Below are 13,476 nucleotides of genomic sequence, written 5' to 3'. Positions count from 1 at the left end.
CTAGCAGGAGCACAAGGCACCCAAGTTCCGCACTTGGTGAGCGAGGTGCTTGAAAGGACAGAATAATGTACGTGTAAGAATTGCAGCCTGCTTCAAGCCCATATTCTTAGCCAGTGGACTTTCTTACCCAATAGAAATGAAATCAGCATTACATTCTGTCAGAAGCGCATCTTTACGTTCTCCTTCTGGCCATTTAAGTAAAGCTTTGTAAAGAAAATTACCCAAATCTATTCCCATTTCATACGTATGCTATTCTCACACGTTATCACTGGCCTACAAGGGAAATGCTGCCATTAAATGTGTTTAGGTGCTCTGCAAATAGCTAGGGGGCTGCTCCGTCTCTATGTGGGCTAGAGCGGTATCTGTAACGTGACCTCTGCCGAAGCCAAGCAGCAGGCTCCCCGGACAAGGCAGTTAGGGTAGGGCGTGCTGCAAAGCACGCCAGCCCTCGCTGTGGATCCGCTCCCCACCTACCCCCAAGTCCCTACCACCTCCTGGCGCACAGCATGCCCTGGCTTCAAGTAACACCACCTGTACCCAAAACTGCCCATTCTTTTCCCGAGAAATCCCCTCCCAAGCAGCTGCCTCCTGCTTTAGGGGGCTTCCCGGGTACAAGCAGCTCCACAGTGAGGCTCCACAGGCCAACGTACCCGTCTCCACGTTGCCCGGTCTGGATGGCTTTCCTGGGAGAGTAACCTGAGCCGGGGCTGCTCTGGCTCACAGACAGCAATTGCCCGTATCTCATGTTCCCCACATAATTAATTGATTAGATCAGAAGAAAACCAGTTATCCACCATGTGCCTTCGTTCAAATGCAAACACTTGGATCCTAAAAGCTAACCCAACTTACGCTGCCTGGGTCTGCTGCTGCGCAGGAAACATCTCCTCTCCCTACTACAGAGATGCCTTTCCTTTTTTCTTCTTCCGCAAGCAGCAGTTTACTGTGAAGACGTGCTTTAACTTACGAAGGTTATTCTCCATTCTTCTAAGAGTAAGTCTGAATATTGCAAAACCTAGAAGAAATAGGGAAGTGAGATTTGAAACCATTTCTCTGAAGTCAAATCCAGGAAGCCCGTTGAGATGACAGTCCTGTAGACAGAGCGTTTGGTTTGCTGTAGCCTTCAGAGCTTTCCTGTTTGAAGATGTGGATTTCTACCAGGAGACACTATTCTCGAGGTCTGAGCAGTTCGTCCTGAATAGTACTGGAAACCGAGAGGAAGGCTGACTAGCTGCCAGCACGATGCCGAGTCCGCTTCAGGATAAATCAGTCACCTCCTGGAAGGCTGAAACGTCTGCGGATTCTGCTTAAAAAAAAAAAAAAAACAAAAAAACAAAAAAACCCACTGTAATAAGGAAAATAGGAAACATTCCTGTCGTTCTCTACCAAGGAGCTGGAGGCAGTAGAGGAAAATGGGCTATCAGGGAAGGAAAAGGGGTCTCAAAGTCGGAGCCTCAGGAAAGCAGCAAAGGGCTGCAGTAACTGAGTAACTGCCCTCTTGTTTGTAAGGGGAAAAAACCCGCACGTGCCGCCTATTGTAGAGGATTAAAGAAAAGGGATGGCTCTGCAAACAGACTAGGGTATTGTTTAGATGTTGTTTGGAGAGGGGAGGAAAAGCCCTACAGCACAATTAGAAACAAGATGCCTACAATTAAACACATACCAAAACTCCAGTCAATCTATAGATGAAATACGTTAGATAATCCTTATTAGAAAAAGAATCACCATTTTCTAGTAGCCGGCATTTAAGGGAAAACTGCGCACATTACACTTCAAGTCCAGTATCAATCGCTCTAGATAAACTACCTTCAAAAATGTTACCTGAACAACATTCCCTAACATGTAATAAAGCAGAAATCACAATTCAAATCACAGTGCAGCTATGCACGACGTTCAAACGGGGGAATTAAAGAAGAATGTCATATCCTCAACACACACTTTTAAAACAGCGCACAAAAATACCTCAGTCATTGTCATTCCCTGCTGTATACCAGTATCGGGCAAAAGCAGACGACTTTCTGACAACACTCCCTTCCTTTTCTCTTTTTTTTTTTTTTTTTTAAATTAAGATTTCTATGGATTACAGTGTTACTCATCACTCTCCTTTTCTTGCACTTGAGGCACACGATTAATTGCTAGAAATTCTTAAGACGGCTATTATGGTTTTACTTTACTGTAAAGCTACGTCAATACTAATCCTTCCAATGAAACTCATTCAACACATGGCACGCTTACCACGTGGCCTTTGGAGTTTATGAAATCCTTTTCTCCACCTCACATTTTTCCAGAATCCATTAAAAGTTAAAAAACCTTTAGCTGGAGTTTCTAAGTAATTAGATGAGGATTAGACTATACCAAGTCACAGATACACAGCAATCTTAGAGACATTTTTGGTCCAATTTACCATGACAGTGACCTACGTTTGTAGTGAGAAGAGTCTGTACTACAGAGCTCAGTAGCTGTCGTTTGGTAAGTGTACGACTTTCAATCCACAGGAGAAATGACTCCACATTTTCATTAAACCTCAAGGATTTTGGGGATATGTTAGAGAAGCAACGTTATTTTTATAGATCAAGGAGAATAACTTCTTTTTTCTCTTTCAGACTCAGTTTTGCAACAATTTTGCCTTCCAAAAAAAAAAAATGCATTCATACTTCAGACTACATAGATCACAGTCATTCCCAGAAACGAACCTAGTTCTACAGAAAGCCTTGGACATACGTGAAAAGACCACGTACGTGTAAAGAACAATTTATCAGGAAGCGCCAGTTCCAAGAAAGGCACGATGCGGGAAGAGCGGCCAACGAGCACGCCCTTGCGCGGGGGCTCCCCCATGTGCTGACACCCCCAGCCCTGCCATCGCACCCCGCCTCACCGCGGCGCCGACACTGAAGCGCCATGGGTTCCTCTGCCTGTTCTCAGCAGATATAATTGATTATCATCTCTCCTTGTGGACTGCATACTGAATAGAAAATAAAGCATCCGTTAAGCAAAAAATAGCTAATTTTAGACATCCGAGTTTCTGACAAGCTCCCAGTATTTAAAGCTCTGCGAGTGTTTTTAACTGTCGGAACTTTTAACTTACAGAACGTAAGACGAAACGTGTTTAAACACAACTTAAGATTAAAAATAGCTCTTTATATAAAAAGCTAAGAGGAAAAATACACTGACTCTATGACACGTAGGCAAATCGTATCTTGACTTTTGCGGGGAGGGGGCTGGACTAGACAACATCCTGAGGTTCCTTCCAACCTCCGGGACTCCAGGATTTATAAGACATACAGAAACACTATGCAAATTGTAGGTGGAGAACCAAACAGCAGAAAATTCAAATTATTCTACCCGAAGTCTCTTTGGCAGAACAAGAAACTCTCTCGTCCTGATTACTGCCGGGTCTCGGGTCCCAACTACCGGACCATCCCTCCCCTGCTGTATACTGGAAGCACAGGAAATCATCACAGAAACCGAAGCCTTTTGGAAAAAAGTGCATATGCTGTGGTCAAAATCATCAGAAGACCACTAATATCCTCTAAAATTTACACTTCTGTTGCTTGCACATTGTGAAATAAACACATATGCAACATGTCCATGTTTTGATATGTATTTTTATTTCCCTGCAGTTTTCACTTATCAAGAACAAGTAACAGGGAAAGTTGTCTGAACTAGTGCATAAACAAACATTCTGAAACACCACTACACATATCTAATTTACAAGAACCGTATAAAAAAAGTCACTAAAACACTACACTACGAAGGTGTCCAACGCTTACAGTCAGACTTTTTCCAACCCGTTACTTGCCTTGTAGCCACAGGAAAACTCTCCAAAATTGAAAAGACAATCTTGCCACAACCCTCCCTCCCCCCCACCACCTGGGATGGCTCGATATCTAGACATCCAATAATTAATTATTGCAATGATATATAATGCAATACATACCTGGTAAAATATTCTTTATGTGGTGTGTTACAGTTTTAAAGCCGGTTAAAATATGCAGTCTTCAGATAAAATGTAATCAGTTGAAAATTTTCTCATATCTGCACAGTTTTATATGTGCTAGATGCATAATTTTCCTAGTCAGTTTTTTTCCTGTGTAATTATTTTTTATAAACTGGTATTATAAATAGAAATATACATTCAAAATATATGGAAAAGTGAGTTACTACATTAAATTTGCATGTATCGATCCATCCCTTTCCCCTGCACAGTAATAGAAAATACTATTTTGCCTTGAACTTCATATTTGACAGTGAAATGCCACTAAAGTATTTACCAAAAAGTCCATCTAGTCAAATTGTGAAACAAAATGAACCAAGTGAAAACTTTACATTTCCTTTAGAAAAAAATTACAAGAATTTTGTCTCCTAGCTATGAATCTTTAACTTTTTTTTTTTAGACACAAAGTTGGATTTATTTGTACAAGATACAAAATGTAAACATGGCAAAATAAATAGTTAAAACAAGTGATGCAGGATCCCATTTCATGCTCATGATCCCATTAAAGAATTATTTTTTAATCCATTCAGTTGCAAATTCAAGTGCAAAAGCATGATGATGAATATCTACTATTCAAGTAACAGAAATAATATTGATGATACAAATAAACTATTTTACAAGGTAGTGATTTTCCCAATTTTACAAAATTTACACTATATATCGACTTATACACGATATAATGATAGTCCATTTAGGTCCATTTTAGTTCTCTGTGATCCACAGAGTGCTGTATTTTGCATTCAGTTGGAATATAAATGACTACACCATTAGCACAGGTTGAGACACCGCTTTGAGGTTATGTCACTTCCATTGCTACTGTTGTCTCTGCTATGCCATTTAAACCCAGTCGTTCTGGTTCATGGTTCTCTCTGCAAGAAAAGAAATATTCCATAGTTACCGGTAGAACGTGAGTATTTCCTTACGCAGTTTTAGTAATTTCTTACACGCGCTGTGTTTTTACACAGCTGTTGCCTACATCCGGGAGAAACCTTAACACATACACTAGAAACAGATCATTTAAAACTACAGACTGGCATTTAAGAACCGCTTTTACTCCACGAACAGTGCGGTCCCTTCCACAAGATTACTGCATTTAACCGTAAATTACCAGCCCGAATTATGGAGAAGAGCACTAAGAAGCCTCCTGAAGGAGCAAAGCCAAGATACACGGTGACGACTCAGTATCAATTGCCAACGATTCCCTTAGTGAGCAAAGCATCGTTCTAACACAGTTTCCCCGCCTCCACCCCAACTCTGCCTTAGCACTAACGCAAGGAATCTTCAATTATTTTCTAATTTCCCTTTCCCTGTAGAGAAGCCTAAGACCTATCCAGCTAAGGCGGTACTTTTTAAGGCATTTGCTGACATGACTTGAGATACCCCTCTGACTTGAGGGAAATGAGAACTAAATGCATTAATGATATAGAAGTACGCTTTAAGGCATGACTGCTAATTTAAAAATACTTTTTTCTCAATCTATGCAGTGACTAAATTATACATGCAATTTTCCACCTCAAAAAGCTCTTTTTAACCTCTCCAGCAGCGTCATGAAATAATCAGTAAGCCACATTTGCTAATATCCAGTTTTCACTTTTCTAATTCAGAAACAAGTGTCATTTTTTTTAAACATCATACAATCCAGCAGAGACTTAGAAGAGCCCAAATATTCTCATTTTCAGAAAACTTGGCCAACTGCAAGCTCCTGCCACTCCTGTAAAACATCTTCTAAGTATCCTGAAATAACAGTTCGATGAGAATAAATACCTGTCTATATACATAAGATGCAGGCTGGCACATACCTGGGTTTTATTTTACATAAATATATATCCATATATATATATGGATATATGCGTTATATATAAAACAGGTATGTGCCAGCCTGCATCTGACAATATGGGTACACAAAGTTACGGAGAGAACATGTGGAGAATTTAATAGAATCTACGTGAAAGTGCTGCATGAGAAGGGACAAAGGACAATGGTTCAAGTGAAACCATTTTAAACACCATGGCAGCCTGTTCCAATGCTTGACCACACTCTCGGTGAAGACGTTTCTCCTAATATCCAACCCAAACCTGCCCTGGCGCAGCTTGAGGCCGTTCCCTCTCGTCCCATCGCTTGTTCCTGGGGAGAAGAGACCGACCCCCCCCCAGCTCCAGCCTCCTTTCAGGCAGTTGCAGAGACCGATGAGGGCTCCCCTCAGCCTCCTCTTCTCCAGGCTGAGCCCCCCCAGCTCCCCCAGCCGCTCCTCCCCAGCCTTGGGCTCCAGCCCCTGCCCCAGCCTCGCTGCCCTGCTCTGGCCACGCTCCAGCCCCTCCATGGCCTTCTTGTAACGAGGGGATTATGTGGGCGTTAATCCGCAAAATCACCTGGATGTTTTTGTGAGGCTGAAGCTATACTGAAAAGTCTCTTAAAGGTGGAAACCACTCTCTTCACTGCTCTAGTGCAGAGCTGGGCACATCCATGGAGATATCCACACAGAAAAAACGTAACTTAAAACTGCTCCAACTTGCTACACGCTTACCTTGCTATACTGCTGATGGCACTGCTAGGAGTTACCTTTGGCACTCTGTCCATACTGGCAGCAACTGTGGCGAGTTTTAAGGCTGTTGGCGATGGTGCTGAAGTCCTTGTATTGATATGCACATTGACTGGAGAAACAACACTGACATTGTTGAGGTGCACTGCGTTCGTCAGGCAAGAATTGTTCATGGGAAGCGTTTGAGGGCTGCTTGTGCACAATGCTGGAATTAAGTGGTTTGTGGTGGTGTGGCCGACTGTCCTTACAAGCTGTACAGTTGAAATCCCTGGGCTGGATGATAAAGCCATGTTGGTGGAGTACAAAGTTCTAGAGGTTCCTGTTACAAAACAAATGTTGTCAGTTAAAAAGATGCCATTCCTTACATTCAACATCAAAGATTAACCTCAAGGGTAATGCTTTAAGTACGTATGTCACTGGAATTGTGCAAGAATCTATTTTTTAAATACTCACAAGATGTAAAATTTTAGAAGTATTTCTAGTTAACGTTAGAAATGTGTCATTTCTTTTTTCATTCACAAGAACATCAGGAAGTGAAAGAAATTACCGTATGACAAAACTTTTAGATCGCTCAGCTTTGTACGCCTCATTTTAGGGGCATCATTCCCCATAAAAATAAATCAAATGGGGAGCACCTTAGCTAGGCAACCTCAGAGACTGACTGCGAAGCCAAATTCTGAAATTCTGATGCTTTGAATCACCTCCTCCGCTCCTACCTTGTTGTGCTGGCAACATAAGGAGGTTCTGGGGACTGGTCTCCCTCCAGGCAGCAAAACTAGGGGTCTAAGACTAGGCAAAGCAGAAAACTCCTTTCAGATTACACTGCAGTGCTCTGTTTGCACTCCTGAGTTGTGAGAAACTTCAGGTTTCACAGTGCATATTCAAACCAGAGGTTCTCAAATCTCATCTCGGTATCCTAGCTATTTACTGTCCTGATTCTGATCACAGGGCAACTAGATACATTGTCCCCTAGATTCTTATTCCTGGGGGGGGGGGAGCGGGGAACTGCTTTCAGCTAACACTTCCTAATTTACAAGTCTTCCTATCCTAAATAGGAATAGCCATTTTACATCATTGCCACTTACAGCTTTAGAACAGTAACAGAAGTCTAATTTTATATGCATAGTATTTGCAATGGCTTTCATCAATCGTAAAGCGGCGTACCATGTATCGGCACGGTGCGCTACCATGCGCCTGACCTTATATCTGAGAAGGTAGTGTTTTGAGGGGTACGATCTTAGAGAATTACACATAGATGTCTTTTTCTTTCCTGGAACAGTTCCAGTATATTGATTTTATTCAGTTGTGGTTTTCTTCTGCCCTCTATTCATTTCGTATTATCATTAACCCAGCCTGGCAGAAGGTCTATAAAACTAATCACATCATTAGCTGTTAAAACAACAAATTACTCTAAAAGCCTTTTATTTGTTATAGCAGTCAAATGCCAAATAACGTTTGTCTCTCAGCAACATGGCTACTGCACCAGCATGACTGGCATCACCGCCTTCTGGTAATGGAGGTTCAGAAGCGGGGCTGGGGGAAGGCAGCGAATGCCAACGTCTGCGCTTCTCCCTGAATTTGGGAGGAATCCTAAATGCAACAAAACCTGAAACTTAAGAGTAATGTCAAAAGAATTGCTGGAAGTAGTTGATTAGCCTGTTTTGTCTGAATATGCAAGTGAGATAATGGCCAAATAGTGTAGCAACTTTTCTATTTCCTTCTCAAAGTACCTAACAATGCTTTAAGCAATTATTTTTTTTTAATTACACAGTCACACTGTTTTCAAAACGCTGTCATGCTTTTGATCATAACAGATTATTAAAAGATAAAAGCCTACAAAAGAAACAGAAACAATGCTCTTCCAATGTGAAAGAACATTTGGTATTTTTATTATCGTACTAACCTGCACGCCATTGCACAAAAGGATTTTAAAGAACAACATTTAAAACTATCACAATTAATATATTTCTTTTTTTTATTATTATTAAATAGTACTTTAGAGATCAGAAATAAGATCAGTTGACATATTCTTCGCTCACACTAGACCCAGAGTTTTAAGAAATCATCACCTGAAGGCTGGACAACACCATTAATATTGTTGTGGCTGGTGTTTTGTTCCTTCGTTACCTCACTGCGACTAGGAGCAGGTGCACTAACCACTGCAGATGCAGCGAAGTGGGCGCTGGCTGAATCGAGTGTTTTTGACATGCAGTCAGAGGTGCTGGAGCCCTGGGGGGGATTAAAAAAAATTTTTTTCTTTATAATTATCCAAGTACAAAATGAAATACCACGTTAGGATTGCTATAATGCACAAGCACCAGCAAATAAATAAATACATCTTCTAAATGTAATCTAGTGCGCCCTAACATTAAATATTTCCGTATCACAAGTCTGATGAAAAGTTGAAAATCGGTGTTCAAACGAGTGTTGAGTAAGTCCTGCCCAATTCAGCCAGTCACTGGCAAACGCAGCTCTTAGCAGAACAGATCACTTTCACAATGCCTTGTTCAGCCTGGAGAAGAGAAGGCTCCGGGGAGACCTTACAGCAGCCTTCCAGGACCTGAAGGGGCCTACAGGAAAGGTGGGGAGGACTCTTTATCAGGGAGTGTAGTGATAGGACGAGGGGTAACGGTTTTACACTGAAAGAGGGAAGATTTAGATTAGATATTAAGAAGAAATTCTTTACTGTGAGGGTGGTGAGGCACTGGCACAGGTTGCCCAGAGAAGGTGTGGACGCCCCATCCCTGGAAGTGTTCAAGGCCAGGCTGGATGGGGCTTGGAGCAGCCTGGTCTAGAGGAAGGTGTCCCTGCCCAGGGCAGGGGGTTGGAACCAGATGGTCTTTAAGGTCCCTTCCAACCCAAACCATTCTATCGTTCTATGTGTTTGAGAAGTGCCTTAAGTTTCCTTCTCTCTTCTGTCTCCAGGCAGCAAATACACTGCAACTGCAAGTCTAAATAATTTTCAGTATTTACGGCACATTCATTCTCACAGAGTAATTTGTACCACAGCGTAAGTGCCCACCGCATTCTGGAAGTACACACCTTCTACTAGTCCAGTTTCTCTGAAAGACTGGTAAGTACTGGAAAGACACCCTGAAATGGCTGAATATATCAGTCTGCAATTTCCATTTCTATTAACTAAGAAAATGACTTTCCATAGACATTCACAGTGTCTTAAAAATCCAAAATTCATTCCTTTTGTCCAAACAGTCTGGTAGCGTGTCTTTACACTTACAAAAAATGCAATCAGTAACCTTTAACACGGAATCCCTGATTAATCAAAGCAGAAAACACTGAAGGGAAGGGACAAACAGCACCGGCAATCAGATATAATATGCTCAAAGTAAAGTAAGTTTTCCTAGTAACAGACAACAGCAACAGCTTTTACATTTTCTTGGTAAGAAACTAACAGAAAACTAAGCTCAAGAGAAAAACATGCATTCTGCCCTTGCAAGGCACTACGGAGGGAAAATGTGATTCTTCTAGAAGACAGAAATAGTAACGCTGGGGATGGGGAAGGAATCAAACTACATATGCAAAACCACCTTTTTCCTCTCAGAAGCTACCAATCTTCAGTACTCACTGAACATCTGTCCGTAACAGAATACGTTACCTCATAAAGCAGTTTTAATAAATAAGTCTCTTTGGAGCACTTATACAAAGGAGGACAAAACCAGTGAAAATAGCATGACTTGACAGAGCACTGGCTATCTGCTGCACTGACCGACTCTGTGGACACAACTAACACATTAAAATATGAAGTCTCTTACTCAGTTTTTCAAATGCAGCCATGATATATAAATGTTTAAAAAAAACCCCCAAAACAACAGGTTTTGATGTTGAAACTTAAAATATTATCTCATTCTAAACAGAAAAATGAAAGCAAGGTATTGTACTAGCTACAGCACAAGTTGCCTTCTGGGCACTATACGGCAAACTGGAAAAGTATCTTGACCAAAACCCATTCTACGTTCATTCTAAGAGTCAACATATTTACTGAGGTGTTATATTTAGCTTATAAGAGAGATGAAAAAACACAGTAAGCAAAAAGGAAGATATCAGCATATGACAACATTTCAGGCACATTACCTGTGCTTTCGGATGTGTCTGCTGTGAGGAATGCTGAGATTGCTGTTTCTGCTGAAGCTGAGCAAGTTGTTGCCTCTGCATTTGAACTAACTGCTGTTGATGTGTCTGAAATTGTTCCTCTGTGATACCCCCTGTTACTACAGAAAAGAAAGTGAAGCTAGGGTTAGACAGGCCTGCACAAGACAAATACCTCTGAAATGCAAGCGTGCATCTGTGTTGGATAAGAAGTGTTTGAAGACAACATACGTTGTGTTGGATGCTCGCAAAGATCTTCATATGTTCTTATGTAAAGGAGAGGTCAAGCTAAATTTGTTTGGTGTGTTCTTTTGGCATTGAATCGATTTATAACAAAAGGATTCAAAGCTTTCATTGCCTTTAAGCAGTTTCTATCTTTGGTGCTTTTCTCTCCAGTAGCTGTAAGCAAAAGCTTAAAGAAATTCTCTTCCTGGTTTTCAGAAAACAAGCACGTCCTAAAAAATCACAGCTGAGGAAGAAGGACCCTGGGCTGAGCTGGGTGTCTTCTCTCCCAGTAAGCACTGGGAGTTTATTCCTGTACAACCTTCCTTCCTACAGTCCCTTATTATTGTCCTTTTCTCTGACACCAGAATGGACTCTGTGAAGAAAGCACACGCCTGGCATTCGAGAACACCTACTCCAACAGCACAAACAGAATTCATACATTTAAATAGTTTGTATACAGTTCTACACCAATTCTCACTTGACAGGACTATAAACTAGTACACAACGACAAAGCTAATCTGCAGGTCTAAAACTTAGTAAATGTTCGCAAATATCACAAAGCACCGTTTCTTTAGCAAATCCAGTTTGACCTTCCTATTTCACACTTTTTTTTCCTGAAGGAAATGCTGAAGTTTCACCTGAACAGGATTTTCTCTGCCAATTAATTTTTTTTTAATGGAGTAAGAGCTTAAGAGTGACACAATACTTTTGTTTATTTCTGAGAACCAGGTTAATGCAACCCCAGTAGCATCATATTGTCAGCAAGTGAAGGGAATGGTGAAGTCAGAAAAGCTGTTCTCCATATTCTCCCCCCAAAAAACTGCACACTTCATAAACTGAAAATACTGTCAAGTGTTTCATGTTAAAACCTGAGTTTTGTGCAGTTGATGCTAACCTGAGAACTAAGCTCTCCTAGCAGGAAGTAAAAAGAGAATTCACTTTTCAGATTCTCATTAACTGCATTTCAGCAGTTTATTCTGAAATGTATTTTTCAAAGACTGAAGCTGTCATTCATCTCAAACACCTGGATTCTGCAGCAATATCACCTTATCAAGAGACACTGAGCTATCATTAAAATACGAAGTGATCTACCTTTCAGGATCTGGCTCTTTACTAGTTGCAATACTCGCAGCTGTCCCGAAATTCCATTCTGAATAAATACCAAAATTAAGACTGTGACTATTTAGAAATTAGTACTGAAACTTCTTCTCTACTGCTACATTATTAAAACAGGCTTCAACCACATTAGGAGGGCACTTAAAAATCCAGTTACTTATACAGTCACCCCTATTTCCAACATATTCTAAAATCAAATTTATTTCATATTTAGCTGTGCTTTGTTCCTCTTGAAGATTCTTACCTATTACTACAAGCACTTAACCCGAAGTTCAGTCAGCTAAACCTGTTAAGTTCCCTCACAACAGTATTCCAAAATGTGTTGCATTCCTAAAGGCAACAGAGCCAAGAACAGCATTATGGAACATTACATATATACGTACTTCTATTTTTAAGTTCTGAGGTAACAAATTCCAGAACACGTCTTTTGTTTTCTAAAAAAATGTTTTAGAACAAGCTTACACGGCACAAAGAAATACCTAAACCGCATTTAGCCATCGTTAGCTATTATTTGTCTGCAGTACAGGGGTAGTCCTCTAGACTCGGTCGCATTCTTCTACGGACTGTAAAGACATAATAGAGAAAGCAGTCTCTACATCAGAGGATCATCTAATTTAGCCTACGTATCAATTCTGTGTTTTCAATCTCCCTTCCTTCTCAGTTCGACACAGACCACGAAGTCATGAGACACTCCATCACACGGTGCAGGGAAGATTACCGTAGTAATGTAAAAATCGCTTACTCTGCCTTTACGTGTTTAAATTCCACTCGGTTCACTACCTATCACCAGATATTTATTCAGTGGTCAGCCTGAACTCAGCTGTTAGCCTTTTTATAAAACAGCAGACGATCATTAGCACATTTAATATCATTTGCTTCTGCCAAATCGGACAACCACTGGGTCCTAGAGAAAAAAAAAAAAAAAGGCAAACCTCTACGATGTCCCAAGGTAGTCTTTAAGGTCATAGTTAAGAGCAAGTGTTCTATACTTCTTATAAAAAGGTTCTATGTACCAGAATTTTACCTTCCACTGCTGAATATCAGTATCTTCTATTTCACCATAGCCTGATTGTACTGAAATACTACACCAGAACAGGGTAAAAAGTCAATGTGAAATTAAGTCTTCCAGGCTCCTCTCCTCCTTGACAGCTTTGGTTTGGGTTATGATGTCACTTCTCCTAGGATTTGAAGGCTTTAATCAAAGATCATCTTTCACGCTGCCCCAAAAGTGGTATGTCATTAATCTAATTACTTCTACATGATATTTAGTTCTGGCAAAAAAATACTTCTAAAAGGTAAAAGCTTGTTCCATAAGCAAAATTCTTCAACTGAGAATGCCATCATCTGCAGTTGCCTTTTGTATCTAGGGACGTGGTAACTAAACAGATAACTATTTGAGCGGGTCATTGGAACTGGCAGCTGAAGGAGACTGGAAGCCAAACCCAACATACTGACTGTACTGCAAATTGCTGAAGATTTTCCCTAAAGCCTACTTCTTTCT

The 13,476-nt window shown here is 40.8% G+C and overlaps 1 protein-coding gene across 2 annotated transcripts in view; it reads right to left on the bottom strand.

Annotated features, from left to right (window-relative positions):
• Nucleotides 1–3,584: 3,584 nt before the first annotated feature.
• The window catches only part of EPC2 (enhancer of polycomb 2), a 50,275-nt gene continuing 40,383 nt past the window's right edge, over nucleotides 3,585–13,476 (bottom strand). For both annotated transcript variants that reach the window (XM_009461793.2, XM_087731742.1), the window contains 4 exons: nucleotides 10,620–10,756; nucleotides 8,600–8,759; nucleotides 6,516–6,849; nucleotides 3,585–4,860 (listed from right to left, as the gene is read on the bottom strand). In XM_009461793.2, the coding sequence (XP_009460068.1) occupies nucleotides 4,788–4,860; nucleotides 6,516–6,849; nucleotides 8,600–8,759; nucleotides 10,620–10,756 (704 nt within the window). In that variant the 3' untranslated portion in view covers nucleotides 3,585–4,787. The remainder of the gene's footprint in view (nucleotides 4,861–6,515; nucleotides 6,850–8,599; nucleotides 8,760–10,619; nucleotides 10,757–13,476) is intronic.

This window comes from Nipponia nippon, unplaced genomic scaffold (assembly GCF_047370975.1).
Source record: "Nipponia nippon isolate SJK-2023a ecotype South Korea unplaced genomic scaffold, ASM4737097v1 scaffold_5, whole genome shotgun sequence".
NCBI lineage: Eukaryota > Metazoa > Chordata > Aves > Pelecaniformes > Threskiornithidae > Nipponia > Nipponia nippon.
Note: the sequence above shows the minus strand (reverse complement) of the source record. Positions and strands in the feature narration are given on the sequence as shown.